Source organism: Tachyglossus aculeatus, chromosome 16, assembly GCF_015852505.1.
Source record: "Tachyglossus aculeatus isolate mTacAcu1 chromosome 16, mTacAcu1.pri, whole genome shotgun sequence".
Lineage (NCBI taxonomy): Eukaryota > Metazoa > Chordata > Mammalia > Monotremata > Tachyglossidae > Tachyglossus > Tachyglossus aculeatus.
The window spans coordinates 17,871,436-17,888,022 of record NC_052081.1 but is presented as its reverse complement, the minus strand read 5'-3'; the positions used below and the strand labels follow the sequence as shown (position 1 = coordinate 17,888,022).

The window sequence follows — 16,587 nt, the reverse complement described above, 5'->3', positions numbered from 1 at the left end:
ACACAACCGATTGAATCTCTACAACTGATGTTTTATATTTGGGCACACTGAAGGACAAAATCAAATGGGAAATCACATCACCTCTTCAAATTTTTCTTACGCTAATTCTCAATGGGTTACTTTGGACATGCGCTGTCATCCATAACTGGAATTGAGCATAGTTTTAAGGCACATTTTATATAGGTATAGCTAACGGCATAAGGTACTTTAGTCTCAAAAATTATTCCCCAAATTTTACGGCACTTGGGACCCCAAACAGAGCCATGTTCTCTCAGCATATTTTATATGACTGCTGTTCCCTATAAAAGGCAAAACTAAAAAGAGGTTTTTAATGAAACTAAGAAGCCTAAATCTACATTAATGGTCCACTGCGGAACATGGGAAAATCTTTTTGAATTAAGAGTTTTTTTAAAAGCCCGAGAACAAGTACTTAGGCAAGTTTTATCCTATTTCTGCAAAACAGGTGGGATTACGTTCAAGTAGTCCTCGAAACCTGGATTTAAGGCTGCTATTTGATTCTTGATGTTAAGAAACAGCTATTTCTATTGGCTACTGTTTTTTACCCAGTCAGAAATCTTCTTTGGTTCTGAGAGTATTTCAGGTAGGATTTTAGGCAAGTTTGCTTATTTGTCCTATTTATGTAGGGATACATGTGGAACAATTCTTAATACATCTCCATTATTTTTGCACCATGTTTTACCAACTGATCCAAACAATATTTATTTGAACACATTAGAACCAGTTTAGCAAAGGAAAAAAAAACTCAGATTAGCAAGAGGTGAAGATCTGCTTAGCCTCTGTTTACTGCCCAATCACTACAGTAACGCACAGTTCAACCAAGCATTCCACCCAACCATCATTAGTGGTCACGTCACACATTTAAAGAGGTAAAATCTGAGATACCCATTTGTCCCCCACATATTGGAGGAATGTTTTCCACAACCAAAATACATTTAGGCATACTAGTGTTTAGATATGATCCCTGACTAACCTCCATGGGGTAAAACCCATGTGACTAAATCACACAGAGTTGAATCTTAAATATGCTATGAAAGAAAAATACGCTTCTCACGAACCCGAGAAAACAATTTGTATATGCACAGCTTCCATTACCAGTTCGGTACCATTTTTCTGTAAAAAGACATCACTTAAGGCTCTGCTTACTAACATAAAATATGCATTTCGCAAACTAATAAGTATTCCTCCAGACTTCCAGTCAGGCTCACAACTTTTTAAATGCCTGCTATTCACCCATGAACTCAGGGAAAGGGCAAACAAAGCCACCCTAAACACGTGCCCAAATAAAAGAAATGTTTACTTACAGTTACAGACTTCAGGGTCATTCCATGGTAGGTACCCATAGTATCAATTTTGAAGCCTTCCGTCTCTGTGAAGAAAATGGATTTTCTGTTCAGTCCAAAATCGCATAGTCCCAATTATCTCTAGAATCATAATTTGCCTCATCTCTATTAGCAAAGGTTTGTTCGCTGCAGTTTAGCTTCAAAGATGGGAACGAGACATTTTTTTCAGGATATATAAACGGATATATAAACGGTGCTTGGATCGGCCTGGCGGCACTTTGGGTGGAAAGGAAGGAAGGGATTCTGGAGCTATTGTTTAGGAAGAACCAAAAGGATGCAGCTAAACTTGCCCTTGGCCACAGTCAGACTTCTTGGGAGGTGCTTCTCAAGAAAAATGGGGAAACAGGCATGCAAAGATACGGAAGCTGGGGTTTACGGATAAATCATCTATTAAATACAAATGAGAGCCAACATTCTTCAAAACGTGCTGTGGAATGGCAATGATAAAAATAAAATACTTCCCAGAGAAGCAAATTATTATATTTATGAATTTCTGCATTGCCAAAAATTTTAAACTACGGGGCCTGAAAGGCTGGTTGTACAATACATTGTTACACTTGTCTCTGCTTATCTACCAAGTGAAGGTACTTGGTGCACAATAATGCAAATTAATTTCAAAAAATTGTTCACATTCAGAAAAACAAAAAAATTAATATGCCCTAGAGGTGGCCCAAGGATCTTTTTGCAATTATTTTCCAAGAGTAGTCAAATACAAATATCTGGGGCATACCAAAGACTACAATAAGACAAGAAAAACTGTCTTTAAAATAAATGAACGACAATCCAGCCCAACCCCAACGCAATCCAACAATCCCAAAGCACAGTTAAAGAGCAGAAAGTGAAGAGTGAATTAATTTCCATTTCTTCATTATTTGTAAGTAAAGACCCCTACTTAAAATAGCACAGATTTAATTCAAATATTCCAGAAATGAAACCTCCTCTGTTTGACTCAGGGCCAAGACCCTGAAATAAAATATAACCAAGGATAGCAGATCCGATCTCTCCTAGCAGATAAGAATTGACACTCTGAAAAACACAAAAATCTGGTTGCCACTTGATGGCATGTGTCATAGATTTAAGACCTCTGGCTCTTTTCTTAAATGCCTATAAAGTTTAAATGGCTTTCACAAGCTTATGCCGAAGCAAAATAATCTGATTTCTGAATTGATCAATCACCGGTATTTATTGAGCGCTTTCTACGTGCAGAGCTCAGAATTGGCAGACACCTTCCCTGTCCACAACGAGTTTACAGTCTAAAAGGGGAGAAAGACATGAATATAAATAAATCAGTTACGGATAGGTACAAAAATGTCCAAAGGGTACAGATCCAACTGCATAAATGATGATGCAGCAGGGAGAGGAGTTAGGGAGGAGGATTAATCGGGGAAGGCCTCTTGGAGATGTGCCCTTACTAAGGCTTTGAGGGTGGGGAGAGTGACAGGTCTGGCATCTACGGAGGAGGAGGAAATTCCAGGCTAAGAAGGAAGATGTGGGAAAGGTGTTGGCAGTGAGCTGGAAAGGACTGGGGCACATTGAGCACTTGGCACTAGAGGAGCAAAGTACGAAGGTTGGGCTACCCTAGAAGATCAGTGAGGAAATGACGACGGTGGGCAAGCTATAAAGTCAACTGTAAGGAGTTTCTGTTTGATGCGGAGATGGGCGGGAAACAACTGGATGTTCTTGAGGAGTGAGGAGATGCGGATGGAACATTTTTATTTTTGAAAAACGATCTGGGCAGCAGAATGAAGCATGGACTGAAGTGGAGAGAGACACGGTACAGGGAAGGCCAGCGAGGAGGCTGATGCAGTAGTCAAGGCGGGAAAAGAGACGCTTGGATCGGCGTGGTAGAAGTTTGGATGGAGGGGAAAGAGTGGATTTTACTAATGTCGTGAAGGTGGAGTCCACGGGATTTGGTGAGAAGATTAAATACGTGGGTTGAACGCGGGAGATGATTCGAGGATGACCCCAAGGGCCTGGGAGACGGGGAGGTTGGTGGTGACGTTTGAGAGGGCAGTTTCCGCAGAGTGAAGGGGGCGGAAGCCAGACTGGAAGGGGGGCAAGGAGAGGACTGGAGAAGAGGAGGAAGGGGGTGTAAACAGCTCACTCAAAGATTTTGGAGAGGGACGGTAGGAGGGAGATAGTGCGATAACCGGAGGGAGCCGCGGGATCAAGAATGTCAGAACATTATGATAACTTGCACAGAAAAACCAAAAGGCAAGAATTCTCTGATTTTCAAATACTGCAAGGTGATTACTAATCACGTAATTAAATAATCACAAAGACGAAAGGAACCTTAAGCAACCAGCTGGTCCAGTCTCTCGCCTTGAGGAACTATTAAGATATTTTGTGCCGACATTCCCGAAAGCAAAAATGTTCTATTTTATGACTATTCCACATTAATTATTAACTACATAATTAAAGAACCACAAAGCTAAAGAGGAGATTGAGAGATCATCTAGTCCAGCCCTCAGCCTCAGGCACCTGAATCCTTAAACCATCCACTGGCAGACAGAGAACACCGAAGACAAAGGCTCCACAATCTCCCTTACGAGCTCATTCCCACGCTTTCTAGACCAGATAAATAATACTGAGAGAACTTATAACCATGAGTTCCGTGTATGGACGACTTAAATTAAAGCTTTCTTCCTTTTAGTTAGCCATCAGAGGGCAGGACACTTATAGATATCTATATAGATGTACAGCTATATATTTATATGTCGATACAGAGATATATAAACAGAGTGGGATCGCCATCTTTTCAGATCCATTTCCAGTCCCTATCATTTGGAAGAAACCGGTTAATTCGGCTATCGAGTTGCTAATGCTGCACTGTATGAATGGGTTGGGTAGAAAATATTTCCGTGCCTTTACACAAATACCTTCTCCTAAGCATATTTGGGTGCTTCGAACTCTCTGGAGGACAACGAAACGTGGTGCATTAAATGCCAGGAAATCATTCTAAAGCCCATATCGCTCAATTCTGGAACCTCTGGTGGAATACAGATCTGAAGAACCTTTTTAAAAATAAAATACTACCTACACAGTTGGCTCTCCAACAGATGGTTTCATTACACATTTTCGACGGAACACTACTGAGGACTAAGGATACATTCTAGATGTGTGCAGGTCCAGATGTCGGTGTGAAGGAAGCAGTTATGCCCACAAGTGTAATGGTAGCCAAGAGTTTTACGGCTATTTACACAACAGAGTACAAAGATATTATAAGTAACTGCAGTTAATGACTAGAATCTCATTCAGAGCACTGGTAAAGATGGGGGGAAAAAAAGATGAGAGATAATCAGATTACCTTCTTTTCCTTTAAATCTTTCCTGATCGTATCTGTTGTAGGCCGCTGGAATGGGCTGCTTGGTCCGTAACGTAGGGTCCTTGAAAGAAATGTGCCATTAATACTAACCCAACTCAAAGAAAACTTACATATCCATCAGCTGATTATGCACAATATTGCCTTCCTGATGGTTTCTTAGCAACCCCTAACTTTTTAACTCTTTGCTCACTGTTATCACAGAGATTAGGGCAGAGGAGACCAAGAGTGGAAGGATTTCAGCTCCTACTAAGGACTCTCAGCCACCATAAAATTTGCTCTCTTTTAGGAATATGATGCTCTTTCCGTAGTCGCAGTGAGCTGGGTCAATACTTATTAACTCTACTATTAACTTGCATTTTAATTTAAAGGGCTATAATTTTTTTCCAAATTGAAATTAACCTACGATTGCTACTTTATTCCGTGAATAAGGCTTTGGGTTGGTTATCGCAAGTACGCTGACTGTGGGCAGGAAGCATGTGTACTGAGTTTTTTGTACTCTTCCAAGCGCTTAGTACGGTGCTCTGCAGAGGGTAAGCACTCAGTAAATACCACTGAGGATGAATGAGTATTCATCCCAATTTCACTCACTCACACGTATTTACTGAGTGCTTACTATTTGCAGAGTATGATCTAGCAGACAGTCCTAAGAACGCACCTAAAATTTGGGCCGATTGGGTTTTGAAGAAAATTGTTTTGTCTGTATAATTATTGGTAATTGTCAAAAGGGAATAATTGGGAAATGGGAAACAAGATTGACAGGTTTGAGTGGTGAACCGTCATTCTTAATTCTGTGTTCAAAACAGTAAGCCCCATTTTTAGGTTTCTGCCCATTGAATACCGTCTGGATCTAAAGTCTTTGTTTTTGGCCAAATTATATTTTTGACTACACAGAGCAGTCTTCGCCAGACTTTTACTGTAGTTCATTTGGAGTAAACACTTGTACACTCTTGTCAGAATATTGTCATTCTAAACTTTGTCTCAACAACAACCAAAACCATCAATCTCTTTGCAAAGATAAAATTTTATATTTCCCTAATCTCGGTTTGATGGCTATAAAGAATCAATTTCCAAGTAACGGGAGTGGCAATATGCAAAGGAATTTAAATCAGAGCCACTGTTTTAATGGTTTAAAAAAAACCCAAAACCCGGTGAAATGTTAATACCGCCCGGCTTTTCAAAGCTGAGTGGACTCCTCCCTCCAAGAGGCGTCTGAAAGCTACTTACTGCTGGTGCTGTGTTTGGAGCTGGTCGTTGCTCAGGGGCTCGGCCTTCTTCTCTGGCTTTCACAGACTGAAGAATTGCAAAAATATTCTTGGCAAAATTCTGAAACACAAATGAACCTTCGTTAATCTCACGGCTAACTGAGACGTATCCGTAGAGGCTGAGGGACTCAAAAAGACCTGGTCCCTGAAGGGTTTTCTCCACCACTCCAAGTTTCCCGCGCCACATCTTCGAGGCAATGGAAAAACGGCGCAATGAAAATCGGCGTGAAAACAGAAACTGTGTCTTTTAGAAACGTTTTGCTTTCCACCCTTTTGCAACTGAAAAGATCTCCCCAACATGGGAGATGAAAGAATTCATTCTTTCAAAAATACGACAATGAATAAATGGCAGCTATGTGATAAGCTAGCCAGAGAGTAAATTTATGGGGAGGGAGGGAAAGAAGAGTGGGAGTGAAGGTTGGTCTTCAGTTATTTAATGCTCTTGTGCATGTGTGTGTATACTCTCTCTCTCTCCTGCTCCCCCACAACAGCAAAAGTTTCGAATAATCAATCAAATTCCAGGCTACATTAATATGGTGAACTTCTACAGAGCTTGACTTTCATTCCTAGTCGAAAACAAGTCTTTTTTTATGGTATTTGCTAAGCGCTTGTTATATGCCAGGCACTGCACCATCATTACTATTATTATTATCACTAAGCGCTGGGGCGGGTACAAGCGAATCAGGTTGGACACAGCCCCTGTCCCACATGGGACTCATAGTCTTAATCCCCAATTCACAGATAAGGAAACTGAGGCACAGAGAAGTGGAGTGACTTGTTTAAGGTCACACAGCAGACAAAACCCAGGTCCTTCGGGCTCCCAGGCCCAGGCTCTACTCCCTAGGCCACGATGAGTTTTAAAATCCCTATTCAAATGACAGTTGGATTCGTTTATATCATCATCATCATCATCAGTCGTATTTATTGAGCACTTACTATGTGCAGAGCACTGTACTAAGCGCTTGGGAAATACAAGTGGGCAACATATAGAGACAGTCCCCACCCAACAGTGGGCTCACAGTCTAAAAGGGGGAGACAGAGAACTAAACCAAACATACTAACAAAATAAAATAGACTAGATATGTACCAGTAAAATAAATAAATAAATAGAGTAATAAATATGTACAAACATATATATATTTATACTTCGGTAACTCCCAATTAGAAGCAATTAGGTATGTACGGTAAAGACGCAGCACAACACGTACCACAAGCCACAACCAAAGCGGCTGTTAGTTTAATGTCTGAGGGCCAGAGGCCCTGTGCCTTTATAAAAAAAAGGCTCAATGACTTACTCTTTTCAAATGCCCTGCACTTTCTGTTTCAGATTTACTAACCAAAAAAGGCATTGGCACTATTTTACCTAGGAAAACCGCAGAGCAACAAAGAAAGATTGCGACTACTTAATTTCCAAAGGAACATCTAGTATCCCGGACTCGCTTAATCGATCAGTGGTATTTACTGAGCCTTTACTACTACTACTACTAATAATAATGGCATTTATTAAGCGCTTACTATGTGCAAAGCACTGTTCTAAGCGGGGAGGTTACATAGTGATCAGGTTGTCCCACGGGGGCTCACATTTACTGTGCGCTAAATACTTGGGGCAGTACCACATGAGTACTTTTAGACTGTGAGCCCACTGTTGGGTAGGGACTGTCTCTATATGTTGCCAATTTGTACTTCCCAAGTGCTTAGTACAGTGCTCTGCACATAGTAAGCGCTCAATAAATAGGATTGATGATGATGATAACAGAGTAGGTAGACACATTCCCCGCCCACAACAATCTTACATTAATATAACAATAATGATGGCATCTATTAAGCGCTTACTATGTGCAAAGCACTGTTCTAAGCGCTGGGGAGGTTACAAGATGAGGAGGTTGTCCCACGGGGGGCTCACAGTCTTAATCCCCATTTTACAGATGAGGTAACCGAGGCCCAGAGAAGTGAAGTGACTCGCCCAAAGTCACCCAGCTGACAACTGGCAGAGCCGGGATCTGAACCCATGACCTCCGACTCCAAAGCCAGACTCCAATGCTTGCGAGTGGCATTAATCATCATCATCATCATCATCAATCGTATTTATTGAGCGCTTACTATGTGCACAGCACTGTACTAAGTGCTTGGGAAGTACAAATTGGCAACATATAGAGACAGTCCCTACCCAACAGTGGGCTCACAGTCTAAAAGGGGGAGGCATAAATTGTTTATTTGCTTGTTTAATTTGTTTAATAAACATTTAATAAAAACAAATGATTTATAAGAGACAAGTTCTAGATCTGTGTGTTAGTGTCGTGGGCGGGGACATCATCAATCGTATTTATTGAGCGCTTACTATGTGCAGAGCACTGTACTAAGCGCTTGGGAAGTACAAATTGGCAACATATAGAGACAGTCCCTACCCAACAGTGGGCTCACAGTCTAAAAGGGGGAGGCATAAATTGTTTATTTGTTTGTTTAATTTGTTTCATAAACATTTGTTTAATAAAAACAAATGATTTATAAGAGACAAGTTCTAGATCTGTGTGTTAGTGTCGTGGGCGGGGTCATCATCAATCGCATTTATTGAGCGCTAACTATGTGCAGAGCACTGTACTAAGCGCTTGGGAAGTACAAATTGGCAACATATAGAGGCAGTCCCTACCCAACAGTGGGCTCACAGTCTAAAATGCCCAGAGTTCACAGATCTAAAGTGCAGAGATGACCCAGAAGGGAAGGGAGCTGGGGAAAAGAGAGTTTATTTGGGGAAGGCCTCTTGGAGGAGAAGGGACCTTCTTAAGGCTTGGAAATCAATCAATCAATCAATCGTATTTATTGAGCGCTTACTATGTGCAGAGCACTGTACTAAGCGCTTGGGAAGTACAAATTGGCATCACATAGAGACAGTCCCTACCCAACAGTGGGCTCACAGTCTAAAAGAGGGAAAAGGAAGGGAAAGGAGGGGGAAGGGAAAGGAGGGGGAAGGGAAGGGAAAGGAGGGAGAGGAAGGGAGGGAGAAGGGAATGAAAAGGGGGGAGAAGGGAAGGGGGGAGAAGGGAAAGGGGGGAGAAGGGAAAGGGGGGAGAAGGGAAAGGGGGGAGAAGGGAAAGGGGGAGAAGGAAAAGGAGAGAGAAGGAAAAGGAGGGAGAAGGGAAGGAAAAGGGGGAGAAGGAAAGGAAAAGGGGGAGAAGGGAAAGGGGGGAGAAGGGAAAGGGGGAGAAGGAAAAGGAGGGAGAAGGGAAGGAAAAGGGGGAGAAGGGAAGGGAAAGGGGGGAGAGGGGAAAGGGGGGAGAAGGGAAGGGAAAGGGGGAAGAAGGGAAGGTTCGGTTTAGGTTCTTTCCTGCGGCCGGACGGAAAGTGGGGAGAGTGGTGGGGTGGCATACACGGAAGGGAAGGGAAGGGAGCTCCGGGCTAGCGGGAGGACGTGAGAAAGGGGCCAACGGACATTAAGTGAGCAAGTTGGAGCTAGAGGAGCGGAGTACACGGGCCGGAGCAGGAGATCAGAGAGGTGAGGTAAGGTGGGGCCGGCTGATCGACCCCCTCAGAGCCGACGGTAACCAGTTTCTGTTTGATGCGGAGGTGGACGGGCAGCGGCTGAGAGTTCTTGAGGAGCAGGGAAACGTGGACTCAATTAGCTACTGACCACTTACCATTTGGGAGGCACTGGACTGGGAACTTGGGAACACACAAAAAGTCAAAGGCATAATTCTGCCCTCAAAGAACTTTACAAGGTAAATGGGAGAACCATTGGCAAAAACGGATTAATACACTACAGCTACGAAGAGAAGAGGCAGAGAAGGCAAATTGTTGGATAAGTAACAGGTAAATGTCCAAGTGCTGAGGTGGCTGTGGGCCTGCATAGCCAGGAAAGCCTCTTTAAGCACGTACTATGTGCCAGGCACTGCACTAAGCCCTGGGGTAGATACAAAGTAATCAAGTGGGACACTGTTCCTGTCTCACACAGGGCTCAAAGTCTTAATCCCTGTTTTACAGATGAGGTCACCGAGGCACAGCAAAGTGACTGGTCCAAGGTCATCCGGGAGATAAGAGTCCAGGTCCTCTGACCCCGAGGCCCGTGCTCTTTCCACTAGGCCAGGCCGCTCCGTAAGAGAACAGTCGCATTGTCCAGGTGTCTTTTTAGAAAGCTTTCAGGGCTGGGCAAATCCGAGAAGAGGGGACGTGCCAGGCAGAAGCAAGGTGTAAGCAAAATTGGGAGGGGACGCAAGTCAAGCGTGAGGACCACTTAGACTGTTTGCTTGGAATGAGCGGGGTTTGAGCTGGGGAAAAGTGAAAGGAGAGAACACAGAAGAAAGATGAAGCGCCTTGGGATCCAGAGTCAGGAGTTTTTGTTTAGACAAAAAGCAAGGAGGACCCATTGGAGACTTCTGGGTGGGGAGTGATGTACTTTGAATTATATTTGAATAAGCCGACGTATGCAACTGAAAGTAACAAGCTGAAGAAGGGAATGACTAAAGGTCGGGGGGATAGACTGTAAACTCTTTGAGGGCAGGGATTCTGCCTACCAGAGCACACCAAATAGTGCCCAGGAAACATGACTGTGAGCCCACTGTTGGGTAGGGACTGTCTCTATTTGTTGCCAATTTGTACTTCCCAAGCGCTCAGTACAGTGCTCTGCACATAGTAAGCGCTCAATAAATACGATTGACGATGATGACTGGCTGACTGATTCCAGTGGAGTGCCTCTAATAAAACGCTGAATGGTAAATGAAAACGAGAGTCAACGATGACACGGAGATTCTGTAGCGCACTTTCGCAGGCGTTTGGGACATTGCTTTGCTCACAGTAAGTGCTCAGTAGATACCGTGGACCGACTGATTGACTAAACGACCGCGAGGAGAGCATTTGGGAAAGGAGGAATGTCTAGGAGGGTAGATGTGGAGTTTGCTTTGGGCCATCTTGATCTTCCTCGCGGGAATGTCATCCAGAGGCGGGAGGGATACGAAATCACAATGTGGGTGAGAGGAGAAAGCTGGAGGTGGAAGAGTGTGAATCGCCCACGGAGTGGTGGGAGCTGAAACCACGGGAGATGAGCTTTGATGCTTAGACACTGCTGAGCAGGCAGACAACTGTGGGGAGAGGGTTGGAAGGGAGCTCTAGTGTCCTTTTCCTTTGATCCTAAAAAAGCAGGAACTCAGAAGGAGCAAAGGGAACTAAAATAGGAAAAAAAAAAAGGCTCGAGTCACAATCCCGCAGTTCTGCCCTGTCTTTCGAAAGGAAGTGGGCCACTTGCTTGAGAGGTCTAAAACCGGGTTACGCGGGACGAGACTGGGCGCCCGTTGTTGGGTAGGGACCGTCTCTATGTACTTCCCAAGCGCTTAGTACAGTGCTCTGCACACAGTAAGCGCTCAATAAATACGATTGAACGAATCCAGTAGGAGTAACGCCCTTTCGTCCACAGGCATATACTCTGGGCAGGGGCCTTTCCCAGATCATTACTGAATGTGAGAAAACTCCTTCTTGTCTTAAATATAACAGGTTTTTTATGTGTGGTCATTGTTAAGAGCTTACTACGTGCTAGGCACTGTTCTAAGCACGGGAGTACATATGAGCTAATCAGGTTGGACACAGTCCACATCCCACATGGGACTCACAGTCTTAATCCCCCATTTTACAGACGAGGTAACTGAGGCTCAGAGAAGTGAGGGGACTTGCCCAGGGTCACACTGCAGATGAGTGGCAGAGCCGGGATTAGAACCCAGGTCCTTCTGACCCCCAGGCCTGGGATCTATCCACTAGGCCAGGATGGTAGGGACCGTCTCTATATGTTGCCAACTTGTATCATCATCATCATCAATCGCATTTATTGAGCGCTTACTATGTGCAGAGCACTGTACTAAGCGCTTGGGAAGTACAAATTGGCAACATATAGAGACAGTCCCTACCCAACAGTGGGCTCACAGTCTAAAAGGGGGAGACAGAGAACAAAACCAAACATGCTAACAAAATAAAATAAATAGAATAGATATGTACAAGTAAAATAAATAAATAAATAAATAAATAGCACACAGTAAGCGCTCAATAAATACGATTGAATGACTGAATTTAAGATTTAATTGTTCAGTGAGGATTTCTTAGAGCTGCGTAACTACCCTCGTGAAGCAATGGGCACAGCCCCAACAGTCCCCACGACCAGGAAGAGTGCTAGCGTGCCTGTATTTACACAGGCATCACGCTTCTTTCCCCCATAATGAATGAAGGGGGCTTTGACATAGTACAGAAATGGCTATGAAGGCTACTTAACATTCGCTCTAGGCCCAAAATATGTGACAGTATTACTTTACCTCGTTAAATAAGCTCGGGAGAAGGCAGAATGCTAAATTTCCAATAGCCCTGAATTTCAGGAGCACGGTACAATTCTGCCATCTGGAGTTGAGAAAAGCCTTCGATAGTCGTGGCCCATTTTTTCCCCGGTACTTCATTTGCTGCTTGCAAATTTACAATTTTCTATAACGAAATCAATCCATCAAGGGTTATTTATTGAGGCTGACTGGGCGCAGAGCACTGCGCTGAGCGCTTGGGAGAGTATATATGTATATATGTTTGTACATATTTATTACCCTATTTATTTATTTTTCTTGTACGTATCTATTTATTTTATTTTGTTAGTATGTTTGGTTTTGTTCTCTGTCTCCCCCTTTAGACTGTGAGCCCACTGTTGGGTAGGGACTGTCTCTATATGTTGCCAATTTGTACTTCCCAAGCGCTTAGTACAGTGCTCTGCACACAGTAAGCGCTCAATAAATACGATTGATGATGATGATGATGAGTACGGTAAAATAGAGGTGGTCGACATGAAATCTGCATCTTAAACCAGATGTTTGAGAGAGAAATGAATCTGAAAAATAGATTCTCTAGAATGTCCAGTCTTAGCTACCCACTAATCCGAAGGCAGGTAGGAGAAACGTTGGGTGTGTTTTCCTGCATTATTCCCACACAATGATAGTTCTTAATATTCACACGTTTCACACTCCGTGAAGTCCCAGTGGTTTCGATAAACTCACGTTCTACCACCACCGAAGGCAATAGTAATCGACGGCCGCCAGTGCGGTTCTGCAAACAGCTAAAATGACAGGAATATCACTGTCACCCAAGCTGGTTGACAACACGACAACTTTTGGCTGTAAATCTGTTCGGGGGGGAAAGCTGAACGCAACATACGGGATCTAACTCTTCTGAAAATCCCATAGTCTGAGACCAGGAATCCCCAAGCTGACATGAGTAAGCAGGCATTCCATATCTTTTGTCAAATCTGCTACAAAATAAAGTGCTTCGAGAAATTTTCTCGTGGCTTGACACTTGGGTGTAAACAAACAGCTGTTGAAACCTACCCAGGAATACCTCAGCATTTGTAAGGAAGTACACCTCCATGAGATTATCTCATACAAAAAAAGTCACTGGCCGCTACAGGAAAGTGAGAACGTGACAATCACATAGCCTTTGGAGCAGAGCATGCTACTGAAATTGTACAAATATCATTTCAAGAGCACGAAAAACAAAATTCATTTGCTTTCACACTAATCGCCTGTATTGTTTCACAGTCCTAAGAGGCTTTCCCCCCGTTTCTACAGTTCTAAGAAGACGCAAAGAGAGCAGTTTCTTACCTATCAAGATATTTTTCAGATTCATTTCTCTCTCAAACATCTGAGTATGGTCAACGGAAGCCAGTTGTGGTAAATAAACCTGGAAATTTATCAAAGCTTTTCTAGAAATACACCAATGACATAGGCCAATGTTCCTAGAAAGCAGCGAGGCTCAATGGAAGGAGCCCGGGCTTGGGAGTCGGAGGTCATGGGTTCAAATCCTGGCTCTACCAACTGTCAGCTGTGCGACCTTGGGCAAGCCGCTTAACTTCTCTGTGCCTCAGTGACCTCATCTGTAAAATGGGGATTAAGGCTGTGAGCCCCACGTGGGACAACCTGATCACCTTGAATTCCCCTCCAGCGCTTAGAACAGCGCTTTGCACATAGTAAGCGCTTAACAAATGCCATCATCATTACTACTATTACTAGAAACTAATGCTCAGAGGGTTGAACAATTCAACTTGAATTCCCAATTTTTGCCACTAACGACTATATCTTTGGAGACGGGGAAGAGTATTCTAGACCAATATAAAAGGTGAAAATCAAAACTAGAACATCTCCTGCCTCACCCTTTAACTGTGGGTGTCTCTCGAGACTCCGTTCGGGGTCTCCTTTCCTTCTCCCTTCGCATTCACTCCCTTAGGACTCAACATGGCTAAAACGCAGCTTTCCATCTTTCTCCCTACACCGATTCCTCCGCTTAACTCTCCCATCTCAATGGAGAACCCCGCCGCCCAACCATCCCCGAAGTCCGCAGCTTTGATGTCGCCCTTACATCCCTAGACCGTAAACGCATCACGGTCAGGGAACGTGTCTGCTAATTCTGCTGTATTCTCCCAAGTGCTTAGTACAGCGCTCTGCACATTATAAGCGTTCAATAAATACCACTGATTGACTGATCCTTGACTCTGCTCTCCTTTAACTCCCAAATCCTGCCCATTTTTCCTGCACAGCATCTCCCGGCCTCTAGCCGCTCCCCACACTCCAAACTGCTACAGGGATCATCTTTCTGATCCATGGCTCTCATTTCTTCTCAATACCTTCCGCTGACTCCCTGCGTCCCTTCGCATTACTGACAAACTCCTCACAGTCGACTTCAAGGCTCTCCACCATCTCACCTTTCTGCTCTCTTCTCTCGCTATTTCCCAACTCCGGGTCTTCGCCCTTCCCCTGGTTCATGCTGAACCCCAAGCTTGGAACTCCTTCTCCACATCAGGCCGACCACGGATCTCCTTACACTTCCCACTCTTCTAACAGGCTCTCCCCGATTCATTTCCCAGCACCCTCACTCATGGCCATATCTAGCATTTCTGAAAGCATTTACCTCCTCCTTATTCTAATCCCGGCTCCGCCCCGTGTCTGCTTCGTGACTTTGGGCAAGTCACTTCATTTCTTGGTGCCTCAGGTACCTCATCTATAAAATGGGGGTTGAGACTGAGTCCCATGTGGGACATGGACTGTGTCCAACCTGATTACCTTGTATCTACCTCAGCTATTTCCACAATGTCTCTCCCGCAAGAGGGTAAGCTCCTTGTGGGCGGGGAACTTGTGACTTCGATATTCTGTACTTCTCGAATGTGTATAGTGCACCGCACCAAGTGGACACTCATAAAACCCTACCATTACTACTACTACTTCTCCCACTCCCTTGAGAAGCTCATCGCACTCACATGATTTAGGCCACCATCCCTAGGCGGATGGCTTCTAAATCTAGCTCACTAGCCCCGGCTTCTTGCCGCCTCAGAAATCTCCCATTTCCTCTTGTACCTTGTCTCCGCCATGGCGTCCTAGGCACAGTCGGTCCTTTAGGTCAGTGCCGAAAACTCAACTCCTCCACCGAGCTTTTCCCATTCCAGGTGCCAACGCTACCCTTTCGCTGAACCCCTAAATCTTGGTATTACCCTTGACTGCTCGTTTTCTTTCAACACTCACATTCACTCTGTTGCTAATTCCCGTCAGTCTTTTCGCCACGACGTATCTCAGCCACCGCTCCGGTCCAGGTGCTTATCACATCCCAACGAGCCCACTGATGCAATCTCCCACACTGGTCTTCCTGCCTCCAGCCTCTGCTCGCAAAGCCTGATTCTTTCCAGGTCATTTTTCTGAAACGTTGCATTCGGCATACCCCCGACTCCTCAAACGCCTTTTAATATCTCCAGGAAGCCTTCCCTAATTAATTTCTATTCCTCACATTTTATAATCCCCACTACCAGTTCAGCACTTCCGAAACACCTGAGCTCTTGGGAACTCACAGTCTCCCTTAACATTTCTCTCTCACGCCCTATGGCTTAAAAACTGCCTCGCTTCTTTTCTTCTTCCTCCCCTCTGTATTTTATCATCACATCCACCTCCCCTGTTACATGAAGCATGTCTAATTCTATTGTACTCTCCTCAGGGTTTAGCAGAGAACGCTGCCCACAGTGGGCACTCAGTAAATACTCTTGATTGACTGACTGGTCACCTAATCCTCTCTGCGTGAAGCAAAGACTCCCAACGATTGGCTTCAAGACTCCAACACTCTACTTACCTTTCTGCTCTCTTCACCCTCTGCTTGCCACCTCACGCTTTTTGCTCCTCCCAAGCAACTCCGGTCCCGCGGTGCCTCGATCTCGACCCCCCGGCTCACGCTCTTTCTTCTAGCATGGAACCGACTCCCCTCTCCAAGCTGCCAAATCTCCGCTCTTCCCATCTTTCAACTCCTTCTGAGAGCTCAGATTTTTCCCCCATTATTCTTTCTTCTCCCCAGGTCACGGCCTTCCAACTGCCGTGGCGGTACTTTTTCCTTTTAACGGTACTAGTTGAGCACTGACTACGTGCGAGGCACTGTATGAAGCGCTGGGGAGATTCGAGCTAATCGGATTGGTCACGGTCCACGTCCCACACGGGGCTCCCTGTCATAATCCCCATTTTACATACATGGTGACTAAGGCACAGAGAAGTGAGGTGACTTGCCCAAGGATAGAGAGTAGAGGAGTGGCCGAGCCAGGATTAGAATCCAAGTCCTCTGCCTCTCAAGTCTATGCTCTTTCCACTAAGCCCCACTGCTTGCGCTCCTT

The 16,587-nt window shown here is 44.5% G+C and overlaps 1 protein-coding gene across 1 annotated transcript in view; it reads right to left on the bottom strand.

The window, feature by feature from the left end:
* The window catches only part of CDC73 (cell division cycle 73), a 127,493-nt gene that overhangs the window by 75,933 nt on the left and 34,973 nt on the right, over positions 1-16,587 (bottom strand). The window contains exons 8-10 of the mRNA XM_038758425.1: positions 5,911-6,009; positions 4,669-4,747; positions 1,323-1,387 (exon numbers count right to left, since the gene is read on the bottom strand). Of these exons, the coding sequence (XP_038614353.1) occupies positions 1,323-1,387; positions 4,669-4,747; positions 5,911-6,009 (243 nt within the window). The remainder of the gene's footprint in view (positions 1-1,322; positions 1,388-4,668; positions 4,748-5,910; positions 6,010-16,587) is intronic.